The sequence below is a fragment of the Rhinolophus sinicus genome, chromosome 2 (genome assembly GCF_057876585.1).
Source record: "Rhinolophus sinicus isolate RSI-liver-muscle chromosome 2, RSI-T2T, whole genome shotgun sequence".
NCBI lineage: Eukaryota > Metazoa > Chordata > Mammalia > Chiroptera > Rhinolophidae > Rhinolophus > Rhinolophus sinicus.
This window is the reverse complement of record NC_142502.1, coordinates 160,844,058-160,862,755: the sequence shown is the minus strand read 5'-3', so window position 1 is coordinate 160,862,755 and position 18,698 is coordinate 160,844,058. Positions and strand designations below refer to the sequence as shown.

At 36.6% G+C, this 18,698-nt stretch overlaps 1 protein-coding gene across 8 annotated transcripts in view; it reads left to right on the top strand.

The window, feature by feature from the left end:
• PLEKHH2 (pleckstrin homology, MyTH4 and FERM domain containing H2) overlaps positions 1-18,698 on the top strand; it is a 92,094-nt gene that overhangs the window by 50,063 nt on the left and 23,333 nt on the right. For all 8 annotated transcript variants that reach the window (XR_016020465.1, XM_088796187.1, XM_088796190.1 and 5 more), the window contains 6 exons: positions 1,270-1,350; positions 8,902-9,081; positions 12,232-12,340; positions 13,286-13,398; positions 16,934-17,113; positions 18,048-18,145. Coding sequence is in view for 7 of the 8 variants with exons in the window: in XM_088796187.1 (XP_088652313.1) it covers positions 1,270-1,350; positions 8,902-9,081; positions 12,232-12,340; positions 13,286-13,398; positions 16,934-17,113; positions 18,048-18,145 (761 nt within the window). In the remaining variant the exon portion in view is untranslated. The remainder of the gene's footprint in view (positions 1-1,269; positions 1,351-8,901; positions 9,082-12,231; positions 12,341-13,285; positions 13,399-16,933; positions 17,114-18,047; positions 18,146-18,698) is intronic.

Below are 18,698 nucleotides of genomic sequence, written 5' to 3'. Positions count from 1 at the left end.
TAACCTCTCTCCTCTCTTGCTCAGTCTCCGACACACAGGTGGGCACACATATCTCATGGCCTTGGGACTTGCTGCTTTCTTTGCCCAGAGTGTCCTTCTTTCAGATGACTGCGTAGCTCATCTACCTCTTTCGGGGCTTGACTCAATCAGTGTCAGCGAGGCCTTCCTGAGCATCTTATTTTAAGTTGTAAAATGCACCCCTCTCTTCCCCCAAGCACTTTCTTCTCTTTTCCTGCTTCACTTGTATCCTTAATACTTATTACCATGGGCAGGCATGACGAACAGAATGTTGGGCTTTAGTTTTACTGGCTAGTGTCTTGGTTTCCAGGTGCTGGGCCTCTCCAGATTGAGCCCACTCTAACTACGGCAGGAGAGGGTCTAGTCTCAAGGCAGAAGTTGTCAGGGCTACCAGGGTAGTGGGATTATAGGGCAAGCTCAACGGGCACCCCACATTCTAGGTCTGGGGCACCAGGGTTTGTTGTAAATCTGCTCCCTGGAGGGAATGGGGTTCTTGGTGTTTTTCTAGTTTTGAGGGTATACTTGGGACTGACTGGCAAACGTCTTCCATGCCTGTACCTGGGCAGGACTGGGGCAGGGGGGAAGCCACAGTAAGGATCTTCAAAAAGCCACCAAATGATGAAAAACCTATAATACTCAGTCAAAATTTTGGTAAAATGTCTTCCATCAAAAATGCTTAGAAAGTCAAGAGCTAGATTCAAATTCGGTCCCAGTCACTTAACATAGTTCCTGACATATAGGAAGTACTAAATATATAATATTAGCTTTGAATGTTATTTTATTATTTTGTAAAAATCCTTCTAAAGAAGACATCAAATTCATTTTGAAGGAATGAATCTTCTACATTTTGGAAATCACTAGAATGTTTAGGTTCTAACCTTCACATTGCTAAGGTAGGGTGTTAACCCAGAGACCCACCAGGTTATCAGAAAACTAGGAAATACGGAAATGATGAAATATACTTGTGAAATTGGCATCTTGTTTTATCCATCTTTGAATCCTCAATCCCAGGTGTAGTACTTGATACATAACAAACACTTATTAAATGTTTAGTGATGAACACTAAAGCAAAACATACCATGCTACCCCTGTAACAGGTAAATCTTTCACAGCATCTGGACAGTCTAGTTGGACTATCACTTATACCCTGAGCAAACTGGATACCTGCAGCTTCCAGTAGAGTATATATGCTATATTTTAAGGTATCAAAGTTCTGAGCTACGTTTTTAATTCCTTGAAATATGTTTTCAGGTAAAACATGGCTACTCCAAGAGAGTCTGGTGTACACTTCTGGGAAAAACATTATATTATTTTCGAAGTCAAGAAGATAAGGTATGTATGTATTTTTAATAGGTAACTAGAGAAGTGTTTTGTTTGTTACGTGTTAAAAAAAATTTTTTTCCCTATCTCACTCTTCAGTTGCTAGCTAAAACTTTAGAATTTTTGATAAGGTTGAAATTTTGCATAAAATTTATTACTGAGGTAATCCTATACCTACAAGAGTCTTGGTCCTTAATTATAAGTCTTAGCAACTTTTGATTAATGCATTTTTTTTCCTGAAAGAGAAAACTCTTCCTATACTCCACTCCCAACTATCAATTTCTCATACTTTCCACGTCTGACTGACTAGGTAAGGTTGAATGAAGGGAACAGCAAGCTAGAAAGAAGGTCTGGGGAGGGAAAATAATCTAGTCCTGTCCCAGGCCCTCAAATCCCTAGATACTACGTATCTATCCGTCCATCTACCTATTTTTTTCCTGTTTATTCATTTTTTAAACCAGTCTCCTAGAGAGACTTGAGTTATCTATTGTTACTTTCAGAGTAAAAAGATGGGATATCTTCCAAAGGTGAAATGTATGCCCCATTATCATTATGGATACTCCATGTCACCTTTGGGTTACTGGAACTATAAAAATTGACCCAACCTGGGCCAAGAATACTCACATAAAATACTGATCCACAAAATAGTAGCCTGTGACTGATGACTGGGTTTATGAGACTAAAGTTCTTGGTACAGTGACCCCATGGGTCAGTTAGCACTTCTCTGTTCCATATGCACTCTCAGTTCTGAGTAGCTGTATTTCAGATGCATGCCAGTGTTGTCAGTATTGCTCGGGGGGGTGGGAATGAATACAGGGCAGCTATTAAAAATGATGTCTTCGAAATAATGTGGGGAAATGCACATAGAAAAATGCTGCATGAATAAGCACAACATAAAATTATACATTCAGTATAATCCCAGCTAAATTATAAGTCAGGAAAATAGAAGCTACTCTGTGTATTCTAGGTATAACCGTTTTAATATGGAATTAGGGACATGCATAACTTTTTAAAAAGTTGGGGGAATAGAGGTCAGGGAAGCTGCCACTGGAGGCCTGAGAAGCCTATACTGAAGCTCTGAACCCAAAGCACTGAGGCAGCTGGTCCTTAGTTTACCAGGAAGCAAGCCTCAGTGACTCTCACATCAGCCCAGGTACCTGACAGCAACTGTCTCAGGAGTACGATGACTTCTCTTTCCCATTTCATGCAAATTGTCTTATAGGCAAACTAACTCAGAACCATACAGAAAGGGGATTCTGACGAATATAGTTCCCAACTTCTCATCTGCAATTATGGGTAACTTTGAAAGAGGGTGGTTAGGATGCTGAGTTTATAATTCTCAGTCTGGCATATCCATGTGAAAATATGCATAACAGGAAGATCAGAAAGAACTATACAAAAATGTTGAGTAATTATCTGTGATGGTAGAATTATGGATGATGATTTTTTTCCTTCTTTATTTTGATACTTCCCGTACTTACTAAGTTTCTATAATAAGCATGTGCTTTATAAATAGAAAATAATTTAAAGTTTGCCAAGACTCAATCTTAAATGTTCCCACTCATAATAATAATTATTATTTAATAAAAATGGATAGCATTGGTCACAGAAGAAACAAGTCAGAAGAATACAGATAGATGAGTAGAAATCCATTATAATTACTGGAAAAGTACTGATAATGAATGTGAATTAGTATAGGCCTAATTCATTTTGTGCTATAGCTATTTCAGAAACAATCTGCTTTTAATCTGTATCAGTGTCTTTTTTTTATTCAGTCAAAATATTTAAAAGCACTAGGTCTATTCACTGTTTATGGAGCTATGGTGAATCCTTTGGTAAAATGAACAATCATCTTTAAATATTGGGGTGGACGGAACCTTGATTTTTATATGATTAGATATGCCTAAAGCACATAATTGTCATGTATTATCATAGCATAATTAATTTTCTTTATCCCATTTTTAAAGCTTGCTTTTTATTAGTGACTTTCTGCCCTAATATTTTGCTTTTGCTTTACTACCTTCTTCTGAAAGTATAGATGAGTTAATTTTGCATTTTTCCTTCAGAAATAAATTTTCTTCATGCAATGCTCAGAGTAGAACTTTGCACATAGTAACGCCTCAGAAAATAATTGTTATTAATTTAATGGGGAAAAAGACATGTTTCTCATGAAAGACAGCACATTAATTAAATGAATTAATTTTTTACTATTAGTCAGCTACTAGGCAGATAATATTGCATTTTAGATAAGACATCCAGATGGGACCTCACTGAGAAGCTGACATTTTAATTAGGTCATGAACTAAGCAAAAGAGCAGCCATGTGGATATTTCCGGCAAGACCATTCCAGGCAGAGGGAACAGCAAGTGCAAAGGCCCTGAATCAGAAGCATGGCTGGTGTGTTTGAGGAATAGTGAGAAGGTCAGAGTGACTGGCCTGGAGTCCATTAGGAAGAGAATCATAAGAGATGAGATCAGAGATGTAATGGACTAAATCACATGGGGCCTTATCATAGTAAAGACTTAGACTTTTACTCCACGTAAGATGAGAAGAAGCCTTTGGACATTTTTGAGCAGAGAAGTGACATGATCTAACTTATGTCTAAAATGAACTCCAGCAGCAATCTGAAGGGAATAAGGAGGAGAATAGTTGGGAAGGCTGTTCTAGTAATCTAGGTGAGAGATGATTGTGGTTTGTGGTGGCAGTGGAGTGTGAGAAATGACCAGATTTTGGGTATATTCTGAAAGTCTTGCTGACAAGATTTGCTGACTGAAAAGGTATGGGATATGAGAGAAAGAACAGGTCAGCAATTATGCCGAGGTTTTTGGCCAAAATAGCTAGAAAGATAAAGTTGCCAACAGCTGAGATGGGGAAGGCTGTGCAGAGCAGGCTATAGGGGATGCTATCAGACATCTAAGTAGAAATACTGAGTCTGGAATTATAAATGTGGACGTAGCTAATACAAGCTGGCTAAAGCCATGAACTTGGATGAGTTCACACATGTGAATGTAGATGGAAAAAGAGTCTAAGCACTGAACTCTGGGCCTGAACATAAAAATGTACGATGGTAACCTTGGTAGAATGAATGTTTTCAGACTGCAATTGCAAACCTGATCAGATATAGAAGCTGTAAATCTGAAGCAGACCGTGTGTTTTCTGGAAATAAATATACTTAAATAAAGCAAAAGTTTTAAATAAGTATTCAACACAGCAGATATAATTGTTTCTGTCAATAAATGACTAGCTAAAATTAAATATAAATCAGTTTTATATTTATATTAACCCTTAAATTAAGATGGATGAAATCATGGCATTGTTTTGTGACATATTATGTGTACATATGTTAATAGATACCCTCAGAATACCGCTTGTTTATTGGGGTTTACGGTGATAATTAATCACACTTCTTTGCACCAGTTATTTAAACTTGTTACTTTTTCTATGAATAGTATTGAGGCTATGTCTATACTTGTCCTTTTGAGCTAATACCTTAATCAAATCAATTCTATAAGGAAAAAAAATCAAATGAATATTTTGACTGAGTTACATAATTGCTTGACTAGGTAAACTACCTTCTTGCTTTTTTCACAAAAGTTAAATGTCTAGTATTCAAATTGTTTTTTTTATATTACTATTGCACATTTTGGTTGTGACTACTGCTTTCTCAACAATGTGGAAATGCAATGTGTTTAGGGATTCATTAAAAAAAGGTATGCTTTATCTGTAGATTCAATACAATCCCTATAGAATACCAATGGCATTTTTCACAGAACTAGAACAAATAATCCTAAAATGTATATGGTACTGTAAAAGACCCCAAATAAGGTAGTCCTAAGAAAGAAAAACAAAGTTGGTGGTATTACACTACCTGATATCAAACTATACTACAAGGATATAGCAATCAAAACCTTCTTACACCATATACAAGAATAAACTCAAAATGGATTAAAGACTTTAATGTAAGACCCCAAACCATAAAACTCCTAAAAGAAAACAAAGGCAGTAAACTCTCCGACATTGCTCTTAGTAATATTTTTTCTAATATATCTCCTTGGGCAAGGGAAACAAAAGAAAGAATAAACAAATGGAACTATATCAAACTAGAAAGTACACAGAAAAGGAAATCATTAAGAAAATGAAAAGATAACCTACTGAATGGGAGAAGATATTAGCCAATGATATATCTGATAAGTGATTAATTTCCAAAATTTATAAAGAACTCATACAACTCAACACCAATAACACAAACAATCCAATCAAAAAATTGGCAGAGAGAGATCCAAGATGGCCGAGTAGATCAACACTGTGCCTGCTTCCTTTCATGAACAAATTAAAATTACAACTAAATTAGAGAACAGTCAACCTGGAGAACCATCTGAAGTCTGGCTGAACAGAAGTTTTATAACTAAAGATATAAATAAGAAGCCACACCGAGACTGGTAGAAGGGGCAGAGAGCCGGGACTGGCTAACCACAAACCTCTGTGTGGCGGGTAAGAACCAGGAGGGATATCTCGGCTGTAGAGGTTCCCCCGAGAGCAGTGAAGGACTCTAGCCCCACAACAGCCTCCCCAGTCCAGAGTACTGGTACCAGGAAGACGAGCCCCTTTTCTGGCTGTGAAAAACAGTGGGGATTCCGACCATCCAAGTGGGAGGAAGGCTGCGGGAAACCCAAGCGTCCTCTTAAAGGGCTTGCGCACAGACTTGCTCACTCCCAGGCACCCACCTTGGACTCCCGCGGAGGGACAGTAATTCAGGAAGGTGTTGGAAACCTACAGGAGTCAGACTGAGTTGCGTTGCTTTGGTTTGAGCACTGGAGGACAGTTGCCATTTCCCTGTGAGAAGGTCCTCCTCCCATACAGCTGGCAGGTGAAAGCCATCTTTCCTGTGTCGAGCCCGCCTCCACATGGACAAGTCAGAATCTGGTTGGTCTGGTGAGCTCCGAAGACCTGCCCTGCTGACTCACAGGGACCCCACCCCACACTACTCCCCCAATGCCAGAGGCACTTTCTCCAAAAGCAGCCAGCCCCACCTGCATTGCACTCTTTCCTGGGAAACTGTCAGAGCTGTCAAACCTACAGACCCCAGGTAGGCGGTGACTGGCCTCGGTGTGCTCTGAGACTTTTGCTGAGTAGCTTCAGGCTCTGCACTGGCGCCAAACCAGAATTTACATTAGCCTGGTGACCACAACTCTTCCCACTCTAGTGGCTCCCTGAGACCCTGCCTCACCCAACTTGTGTATTGTTCGAGGCTTTATCAGTGGCCGAACCTTAAGGGAGTTGGCAAGTAGCAGCAGGACTCAAGGTGTCCTGGCATATGGTGGAGCCATCCTAGGCACAGTACTGGTGGCAGATGTCCTGGGTTCACAGCGTGGCCTCTCCGATGTGCCTCCAACTTTAGCACAGGCAGTGAACAACCATGGATTGCCTTGTAGCTCCTACCAGGTAGTCCCTGCCTGGTCACATGCAGTGGGTGACCTGGGCCTGCACCGGAGCCCCGTGCAAGAGGCCCCAAAATCAACATACTTGGAGATTGGCTTCAGACAACAGCAGAGCACCACCCAATTGGCACACAAAGGGTGGTCTCAGTAGGCACCAGAGCCTGCTGGGGCAAATCCCACTCAGTGGGGTAAGCTCCCTGCACAGAAACCTGTAAGCTGTGACATGGACAAACACCACAGCCAATCATCTTGAGGGTCAGTCCCACTCACTGACATGCCAATAATAACCAAGGCTCAACTATAACAGGAGAAAACACGCAACTCACACAAAGGACACTCCTGGAGCACCCGGAGCAGGTGACTAGGGAGACTGTGCTACTAGGCCCCAAAGGGCACCTACTACCTAATGCCACCTGGCCCAAACTGAAAGACATAACAGATCTACATTATACACAGAAACAAACAGATAGGCAGTCAATAGGAAGCAAAAAAAAAAAAAAAAAAAAAAAAATACCTCCCAAATGAAAGAACAGGAGAAACCTCCGGAAAAAGAACTAAACAAAATAGAGGCAAGCAACCTACCAGATATAGAGTTCAAAACAATGGTTATAAAGTACAGGCAATATAGTCAATAATATGGTAATAACTATGTATAATGCCAGGTGGGTATTAGTCTAGTCAGGGGTATCATTTCTTAAGTTATACAAGAATACACTTATACACTATGCTGTACACGTGAAATTAATATAAAAATTAACTGTAATATAAAATAATATCAACTGTAATTGAAAAATTTAAAAAGTCAGGGAAAAAAGTGAAGGGGAATAAGAGGTCCAAATTTCCAGGTATAAAACAAATAAGTCACAGTGATGTAATGTACAGCATAGGGAATACAGTCAATAATATTGTGATAACATGGTACGGTGTCAGATAGTTGCTGGACTTATGGTGATCACTTCTCTAGGTATATAAATGTTGGATAACTATGGTGTGCACCTGAAAGTAATACAGTATTGCATGTTAGCTATATTTTAATAAAAGTATTTTTAAAAATAAAATAAAATAAATTGGAAAAATTGGGCAAAGGACCTGAATAGACATTTCTCCAAGGAGGACATACAGATGGCAAATAGACATATGAAAAGATGCTAAATGTCACTAATCATCAGAAAATGCAATGAGATGTCACCTCACAGCTGTCAGAATGGCTATCACCAATTAATTAAAAAACAAGTGTTGGTGAGGATGCAGAGAAAAAGGAACTCTCATGCACTGTCGCGGGATTGCAAATTGGTGCAGTCATGATGGAAAATGGTTTGGAAATTCCTCAAAAAATTAAAAATAGAACTACCTTATGACCCAGCAATTCCACATCTGTGTATTTATCTGAAGAAATAAAAAACAAGACTTCTAAACGATATATGTATCCCTATGTTCATCGCAGTATTATTTACAATAGCCAAGTAATGGAAGCAGCATAAGTGCCCATCAGTAGATGATTAGATAAAAAAGATTTGGTACATATATACCATGAAATGTGATTCAGCCATGAAAAATGAAATCTTACCATTTGCAACATCACAGAAGAACCTGGAGGGTATCATGCTAAGTGAAATAAAGTCAGACAGAGAAAGACAAATACCATGTGATTTCTCTTACATGTGGAATGTAAAGAACAAAATAAATTAACAAACAAAACAGAAACAAACTTATAGATGCAGAGAACAAACTGATGGCTGCCAGACGGGAGGGAGGTTGGGGGACTGGGTGAAAAAAGTGAAGGCATTAAGAAATACAGATTGCTAGTTTCAGAATGGTCACAGGGATGTAAAGTGCAGCATAGGAAATATAGTCAATAATATTGTAATAACTATGTATGGTGCCAGGGGTTGCTAGACTTGTCAGGAGATCACTTCATCAATTATATAAATGTCTCACTACTATACTGCACACCTGAAGCAAATATAAAGTAGTATTTAATGTCAACTATAATTGAAGAATAAAACAAAGAAAATAACAGAAAGATAAAAAGGTATGCTTTAAAAAGAATGAAAAGGAATATGAAAGATTTTACTAGTAAAAGACTTAAAAGTGCCTTCCTCACAATTACTAACATTTACTTTAGTTTCCTTTAGGTCAGATCAAACTCTGGGAGGCTAAAGTTGAAGAGGTTGACAGATCTTGTGATTCAGATGAAGATTATGAAGCCAGTGGGAGGAGTCTGTTATCCACACATTACACCATTGTGATCCACCCCAAAGACCAAGGGCCAACTTACCTCCTAATTGGATCCAAGCATGAAAAGGTATGTAAGGCCTTATTGATTGATTCAGAATGATGTAGATTAATGTCATTAAGTACTGGTAATAATTTTCAAATCATTTTTATGGAAACAAGGAAGCAAACTCGGCTGAGGACTTTCCGCTCTATTTTCAGATTCTTTGTATCGCTGGAAATGAGCCTTGTTCAAATGTGAATGTGTCATTTTTCAATCCTATTGATAAAAGTGGTCAAGGCTGAAATTAGTGCATGAAGGTATAGGACAAAGGAACCTTATGTTCAAAATGTGGATCTCTCAGACTGGATTTTTGGGGGGTAAATCTAAAGCCTCCATCTTATATTTTGACTCATTTTCAACAAAATTTTGGTTTAGATAAAATTGAAAAATGTGTTTTATATATATTATGGTTATATATATAGCTATATATAAAAATATAAAAGTTAATGTAATATAAAAGTATGTAAATTAATTTGTGTTAAAAAAAGCATCACAAATTAATGGGGAAGTAATGGACTATTCAATACATGGTATTATGTGTGTCATATATTGAGGAGATTAGCTAATCTCCTCAAACAAAACATTAATTTTGTTTGTCATCTCACACATATAGCAAAATAATTTGCAGATGAATTGAAAGAGTTAAATGAAATTATTTTTAAAGGAGCTTTTGTCTGATCTCTGAATAGAAAGTACTATCTTTAAAAAAAGGCAATGTAGGAAATCACAGTAAAAATGGTTGATAGATTTGAAATACAAAAAAATGAAATACTTCTTTACGTCAAATAAAATCATAAATATAACTAAAAGGAACATATAAAAAATATTTAATGGCTACTATATCTTTAACATATAAACAACTTTTATAAAATATTTCTTCTTTTCTAAGACTGAATAATACTCCATTGTATGTATATACCACATTTTCTTTATCCACTCATTTGTCAATGGACATTTAGGTTGCTTCCATGTCTTGACTATTATGAATAATGTAACAATAAATGTGTGAGCGCATATATCTCTTCAAAATTCTGATTTCAATTCCTTTGGATATATACCCAGAAGTAGAATTGCTAGATCATATGCTAGTTCTATTTTTAGTTTTTTGAGTACCCTCCATACTGTTTTCAATAGTGGCTGCAACAATTTATATTACCACTAACAGTGTACAAGGGTTCCCTTTTCTCCACATCTTCACCAGTGTTTTGCTTTTTTTGATAAAAGCCATTCTAATGGGTGTGAGGTGATACCTTATTATGGTTTTGATTTGCACTTCCCTAATGGTTAGTGATATTGAGCACCCTTCATAAATTTGTTGGCCATTTGTATGTGTTCTTTAGAGAAATGTCTATTCAATTCCTTTGCCCATTTTTTAATTAGATTATTTGTGGGGTTTTTTTTGTGTGTGTTTGTTTGTTTTTTTTCTATTGAGTTGTTAAGAGTTCCTTACGTATTTTGGATATTAACCCTTTATTGAATAAATGGATTGCAGATGTTTTTCTCCCATTTCATAAGTTGCCTTTTCATTTGATTGTTTCCTTTGTTGTGCAGCAGCTTTTTAGTTTGATGTAATCCCACTTGTCTATTTTTGTTTTGTTGCCTGTGCTTTTGATATAATATCTAAAAAATCATTGCCAAGGTCAATGTCCAGAAGCTTAGTCCCTATGTTTTCTTCTAGGAGTTTTATAGTTTTATATTCAAGTCTTTATTTCATTTTGAGTTGATTTTTGTGGATGGTGTAAGATAAGGGTTCAATTTCATTCTTTTGCATGCAGATGTCCAATTTTCTCGACACTGTTTGTCGAAGAGACTATCCTTTCCCCATTGTGTATTCTTGGCATCCTTGTCAAAGATCAGTTGACCGTGTATGTGTGGGTTTATTTCTGTGCTCTCTATTCTGTTTCATTGGCTTATGTGTCTTTTTTTATGCCAGCACCAAATGGCTTGATTACTGCAGCTTTGTAATATATTTTGAATCAGGAAGTGTAATGTCCCAGCTTTGTTTTTCTTGCTCAAAATTGCTTTGGCTGTTTGGGGTCTTCCATAGGAATTTTAGGGTTGTTTTTTTCTATTTCTGTAAAAATGCCAGTGGGATTTTGATAGGGATTGCATTAAATCCATAGATGCTTTGGGTAATATGGACATTTTAACAATATTAACTCTTCCAATCCATGAACACTGGTTGTCTTTCCATTTAATTTTGTGCTTTAATTTCTTTCATCAGTGTTTTATAGTTTTCGGTGTATAAGTCTGTCACCTCCTTGTTTAAGTTTATTCCTCATTATTTTATTCTTTTTGATGCTATTGTAAATGGGATTGTTTTCTTGATTTCCTTTTTGGATAATTCGATGTTAGTGTATAGAAATGCAACTGACTTTTGTACATTGATTTTGTATCCTGCAACTTTGCTTTTATTAATTCTAACAATGTGTGGAATCTGTAGAGTTTTCTACACATAAGATCATGTCATCTGCAAACAGAGATATGAACGCATATGTCTCTGTTTATGCGATAATTTTATGATATGAGATAATTTTATTTCCTGTTTTCCAAGTTAGGTGCCCTTTATTTCTGTTTTTTGCCCTATTACTATGGCTGGTACTCCCAGTGCGATGTAGAATAGAAGTGCCAAGAGTAGGCATCTTTGTCTTGTTCCAGATCTTAAAGGAAAAGCTTTCAGTTTTTTACCATTGAGTATGATGTTAGCTGGGGGCTTTGCTTATATCGCCTTTATTGTGTTGTAGTAAGTTTGTTCTCGATATTATTTTCTTTAAAGTTTCTGGATTTCCTCAGTATTTTGTATATGTTATTTGTATGTATTGGGAGTCAGATTTTAAACTTGATAGAATTTATGGTATTTCTTAAAGGAATACTCACTGGTTGTATTTATTCTAGTGTCTTAACATCATATTATTTTCCTCAATTTTACCATGCTTTTCTGAGAAACATTTATAGAAAGTAATAAAAATGTGAACAGTGGGGAAAGGTATTATGAGCACAAGTCAAGTGAGTCTGCTTCAGAACTCTTTGACTAAGTGGCTTTTAGTTACTATTGAAAAATTAAAGTGTTTGTGGTTCTTTTTTAGTGCCAAAGTTTTCTACTGTTTATGCAAGTTGGTTTTTTTTAATTCATCAAAAATTATATCTTGGTTAACATCTTTATTAATATTTTTTAAGGACACTTGGCTTTATCATCTGACTGTTGCAGCTGGAAGTAACAGTGTAAATGTTGGATCCGAATTTGAACAATTGGTTTGCAAATTACTGAATATTGAAGGGGAACCTTGTAAGTTTATAACATATAAGACTTTATGGTTTATGAAATGGACCCTAACCACCTGTAGTCTAATGGAGCTTTCACTTTGTGGTTCCTGTTTCTCTGCAGTGTACCCACCTTTTCATTGTCTTTGCTTGTCATGGGCTAGGATTCTCACTGTGGTTGTTAGGCTCCAGGGACACCATCATTCCAAGATATGCCATGTCCTGTGACACCTCTGCCTTTGCTCACATTACTCCTCTGTCTGAAATGCCCCCCTTCCTTCACATTCCTCACCAACCTGATACAAATCCTACCGACCTTAGGAGCTCCCCCAGCCAGCCCATTCCAGCTCAGGATCTGGCTCATAAAAGGTATTTAATAAATGTTAAAATTATGTCCCAATGCACTTTGCCATTTAACTCTTTTATGGCATTTATTGCTTTGCATCTTAATGATTTTTTATGGCTAAGGTTTCCCCATTGAGAATCTAGATTCTATGTTATGCTTTACCTAGTTGCAGAGATCACACTTTATTTTCAGTATCCAGCATAGGAATTTCATAAATGTTGATTTTTAGGAATATATTCAAGTTCCTCTGTATCGTTCTATCTCCTCCTACTTTGCTTTCTCCTTTCCAGATCTTTCTTCTCTCCTTCTCATGTATAGTCATCTCCCTACCTGAATCCCCAATGTTTATCATATTTAAGCAACATAATAGTGCCCTGGTAGATTTTTTTCAGCCAGGACTCTTAGGACCAAACTCTTCTAGATTTAATTTATCCAAAGCAGAAACATGAGAATCCCAATGGCCTGGAAAATGAAGTAAAATAATGTTGCCAAAGGTTTTTTCATGACTTTTATGACTTAAAGTAGTGAGTCAGGCCTGAATGAGTTAATTTCTAATGGGTTAGTAAATGGGAGGCCAAAATAAGTGATCCTTTCTGTTTTCTATTCATATTTTTCTGTATTTAGCCTCTCAGATATGGAGACATCCTACACTGTGTCACAGCAAGGAAGGAATCGTTTCCCCTCTGACAACACTACCTTCTGAAGCTCTACAGACAGAGGCTATTAAATTATTTAAGGTAAAATTTTGTATGGAGTTGTATGTTGTAAAATTTTTTTAATTGGAAAAAATAAATAATTTAGGTTAGAAAGTTTTAGTCTTTCCAAGAAAATTCAAAATGTGATTATTATTAAGAAAATCCACTACAATAAAGTTAGGTGAATTTAATTTGATTTTTTTAGTAAGGATTTGGGATTTACTGAAATAAACTATGTATGGTTTGGGCAATGTGAAACAATATCAGAAGAGTCATTTCCCCATTAACCTCTCAAGTGGAAGAATTTCACACATCACACCGACCTCAGTGTTGCGAGAGGGTTCAACATCCTTCTGCTTCTCCAATGCTACCCTCAAATTCTTACCATTCAACTTCTAGTAGAAATCCCTGAGCACTTGAAACTTGTCATTCAACTATATCACTCTTTATCCAGCCATCTTTGTCATCAATCAGTTTCTGGTAACTTCAAATTTCATTAAGGATTTTGGCTTCCAACTCACATGCTTTCTCTCTACGTCAAATCTTACCTGTATGCTGAATGACTATTATTACTTGCCACACCAATGCCATGATCTTAAGATTCCTGACTTTCTTAATACGAGTAAGCGTCACCTCTAGTCTGCTTCACCTTCCCATTCACCATGTCCACACCCTGACGTCACCATTCCTTACAAGTACACCACCTCTAAAAGTTTACTCTTCTATTTTTCATCCTCACTGAGACCTCTGTTTTGAGGCATTTATTATTATTATTTTTTGAAATCGAAAGAGCATGGTAAAAATCAAAAGAGCAAGGAAGCTTTTCCTCCTTCTTATCCAGCCTAGATTACTTTCATTAGTACTCATAGTTCCTTGGGACCCAAAATTCCATGCATTCTTCACCCAAACCTCAACCTAGATCAATGCTGCTGTCTTGTCTGCTGCCACGTTAATCAATCTGCACGGCTAGAGAACATTAAACAACCTTGTGGCCTGGAGCCCATATAAATCTGTGGTGTTCAGTCCTCAGAGCCAACTGTCTCTCCTTTTGCTTCATTGGTTACATTCACCCTCAAACTCTCTACTCAATTGTGTTCCTCATAACAAACTTACATACTATTTCATTGAGAAAATTAGAGGGCATTGGACATGAACACCTCAAGTCTCTCTCCCCAACAGACATTATTTCATCTTTTTCTCCTCCATTCCTTCAGTCTCCAAATACATTGTACCTTCTATGGCTTCAGGTCTCGACTCCACACCAGAACCTTGGTATTTCATTTTCCCTTAGTCTCTTAGAGTCTCAGTTTTTGTCTTTCTTTTGGTTGCTTCTTGCCTACATTCCTCTCATCTCAAAAAAATCATCTGGGGCCGGCCCGGTGGCTCAGGCGGTTAGAGCTCCATGCTCCTAACTCTGATGGCTGTCGTTTCAATTCCCACATGGGCCAGTGGGCTCTCAACTGCAAGGTTGCCAGTTCGATTCCTCGAGTCCCGCAAGGGATGTTGGGCTGTGCCCCTTCAACTAGAAAATGGCAACTGGACCTGGAGCTGAGCTGCGCCCTCCACAACTAAGACTGAAAGGACAACAACTTGAAGCTGAACGGCACCCTCCACAACTAAGATTGAAAGGACAACAACTTGACTTGGAAAAAAGGCCTGGAAGTACACACTGTTCCCCAATAAAGTCCTGTTCCCCTTCCCCAATAAAAAAAAAAAATCTTAAAAAAAAATCATCTGTTTATTACATAATACTAAGGAATTATTGTTAATTTGGGTCGGGGTGCTATGACCTTGTGGTTATGGGGAAAAAAAATCTTTATCAACTGGAGGTCCATACTGAAGTATTTATTGGTAAAATAACATGATAACATTAAAATACTCCAGAAAAAAAAGTAGAGTGGGGATTGAATGAAAAAAGTTTGGCAAAATGCTAATAATTGTTGACACTTGGTGATGAGTACATAAAATTGATCATTATACTATTCCCTGTACTTTTGTTCATGTTTTAAAATTACCATAATGCAACATTTTTAATAACCCACCCACAGAATACACAAATACTGAAAGCAAGAAAGACTCTATGCAAATATATTTAAAAATTGGGATGAAGTAAACAACATTATAACAAAATATAAAGGGCCTAACTTGACTCCACGGAAGAATGAAAATTTAAACTGAGAATTTATTAAACTTTGTAAGTGTAGATAATTTCAATGCTGTTTAAACTGTCACAAGGCATAGAAGAAGGAATTTCCCAAATTCTGTTTTTTACTTTTACTTTTTATTTTGGAAAATTTCAAACATATATGAATAGAGAAAATATTATGAGGTCCAAGGTACTCATCACCCAGCTCCACAGTCATCAGCACGTGGCCGATTTCGTTTTATTCTCCCCATCCACACTGGATTATTTTGAAGCAATTCTCAATCATCATATCACCAGATCCTTTTTGTGACGTGAGTATTACTTTGATACCAAACCCCAGAAATGATTATACAAACACAGCATTTTGTGCAAAAACTAATAACACATTAATACACAGAATCCAGCATCATATTATAAGGATACTAAATAGTGACTAAAGGAGATTTATTTTAGGAAATCAAGGATGGATAAATATTAGGATATCTATTAATATTATTAATTTTTAAGTAGACAGTCATCTCTTCGGAAGAGGCATTTGACATATTTTAACTTCCATGTGATGGGTACTTCCTCAACATGATAAGATTTAATGGTGGAAATCTTTTCGTATTAAGTATTTCATGTAATGTTTGGGCAGCAATGCTTTAAGTTAGAGAATAAATTTATTTGCTTATATTCTGTCCTCAGAAGAGACAAAGACTACTTACTATAAAACAACACAATGATTAAAGCCAACCATTGGTGTTTATGAATACTTCCCTTTAATCTTTCTTAATAGATATTTATTTAATCAAATTTTAAATCCGTTCATTCATGAAACATTTACTCTGTCACTTTATGCTGTGTGAAGAATCCAGAGATACATAATCCAGAGTCCCTGTCTTTATGAAGTATATAGTCTGGAGGACAAGAGTTCACCAATGTCCCAAATACCCTTAAAAATGAATGCATACTCTGTTCTTGGGTGGAGTTTTCTATGTCATTTAGGTTAAGGTGGTTGATAGTGTTCAAGTTTTCTAAATCCGTACTGATTTTCTATTCTCTCAATTACTGAGAAAGGGGTATTGAAATCTCCCACTATAACTATGCATTTGGCTATTTCTCCTTGCAGTCCTGTCAGCTTTTGCCCCATATGTTTTGAAGCTCTGTTATTCAGTACATAATCATTTAGGATTGTTATGTCCTCTGGATGAACTGACCCCTTTATTATTATAAAATGGCGCTCTTTATCTCTGGCAGAATTCCTTGCTCTGAAATCTACTTTGTCTGATATTAACGTAGCTACTCGGACTTCTTTTGATTAATGTTATCGTAATATATTTTCATCCTTTTAAACAAAAACTGTTGCTAAGAAGACAATTGATGTAATTCATGAGAGTAAATCTAATAATTTCTTACCTTGAGACTATCTTTTTTTTTTCCTTCATTCAGACCTGCCAGCTTTTTATAAATGCTGCAGTTGACTCCCCTGCAATTGATTACCACATATCTCTAGCCCAGAGTGCTTTGCAAATCTGTCTGACACATCCTGAGCTACAGAATGAAATTTTCTGTCAGCTCATTAAACAGACAAGACGGAGACAGCCACAGAATCAACCAGGACCATTGCAGGTATGTAGTGATACATATACATGCAATTTTAAATGATGTTGTTGTCCTAATTATAAGAATGACACATATTCAATAGAGATATTTGGAAAATACAGAAAGTAGGAAAAGGAAAAATACCTATAATATTTTGATATGTGTCCTTTCAGTTTATATATATATATATATATATATATATATATATATATATATATATATATATGTTTTTATAGAAATGTATGTGTGTATATTTATACACTTTCATAGTTTTTCACATCATCAGGGTTACAGTGTGCATACTAATATTTTAAAACTATAGAGCAATCATTTCCCCTATGTTCTTCAGCATTCCTCAAAACATGAATGATCGCGTTAATATCAATTACTATACATTTAGGTTTATTATTGTCCTATAATAAATACCTCTACAGTAGACATCTTTGCAAAGGAAAAGTAAAAATCATATTGCCTAAAGATAATCTCTGTTAATATTTGCATACTTGCCCCTTATTTATATATATCTATGTGGGTATATTGATTTTTGTTTTGGGGTACATGATTTTTTACTGTTTTTGATTTATCCTTTCCCAAAGCCACTTATATTTCAATGAAGGAGTAAATACATAAATAAACAAAAAAGGAGCAATGTCCCTAAGTCTTTGAGTGTGATGTCAAAAAAGACTGCCAGTATCTACATATCTTTTGGTACCTCAGTTGTAGACAACGGTATACATAACTAGAAGGATTATGCATCTGACCCAAGGTGGAGTTTTTATGTTTAGAGTATTATACATGCTCTAAACAAGCAGATAATGTATATGTGGACAAAGCAAAAACATTTTGGGGTCAAGAAAGATTATCATCCTTTTAGTCTTCCCACTTCTGTCAGTCACACCGTTCTGACGTGGATCTCTGACTGGCATGTGATGTCTAACCTATGCTGCTTCTCTTTGCCCAGGCCTGGCAGCTCTTGGCGCTCTGTGTGGGGCTCTTCCTGCCTCATCACCCTTTCCTGTGGCTCCTCAGGCTTCACCTAAAGAGGAATGCAGACTCCAGGTGTGCAGAAAACTAGCCAGCTGACCCATTTATGTGACCTCTTAGTCTGCAATAAGTCATAAGTGTTTAGTAAACTGCCTGGTACATTTATGGAAGAATGTGTGAAACAAATGTTGGTACAGGCAACCTTTTGTTATCATTTTTGTGGAACTTGGAAAATATTTCCTTTGTTCTGATAAATCTCTCATGGAAGATTGCAGTGAAAGCTTAAAATGTGGCAAAGAATATTTTTTAATGAAAAGTCTATGTACAATTCAAGTATGAATGATTTATTTGTTATTGTTATAACAGCAACTATTTTGTTTCCTTAGTTTTCGTATTACTGTTTTTCTCCACATTGAATTCTTTTATGTGGAAAATTTCCCTGATGGTCTTCCCTCCTTTTATCCTTGTGTGTATCTGAATTACTTCAGAATTTTTATCCCCTCGAAAAATACATTTAAAATCCAACTGTCACAATGGCTTTCTTACATTGGTACCCAGGACACCCAGCCAACGGGTTATCAGGGTCATTTTGTCCAAGAGGTTCATGTTAGGTTGCTCAAATAGACTA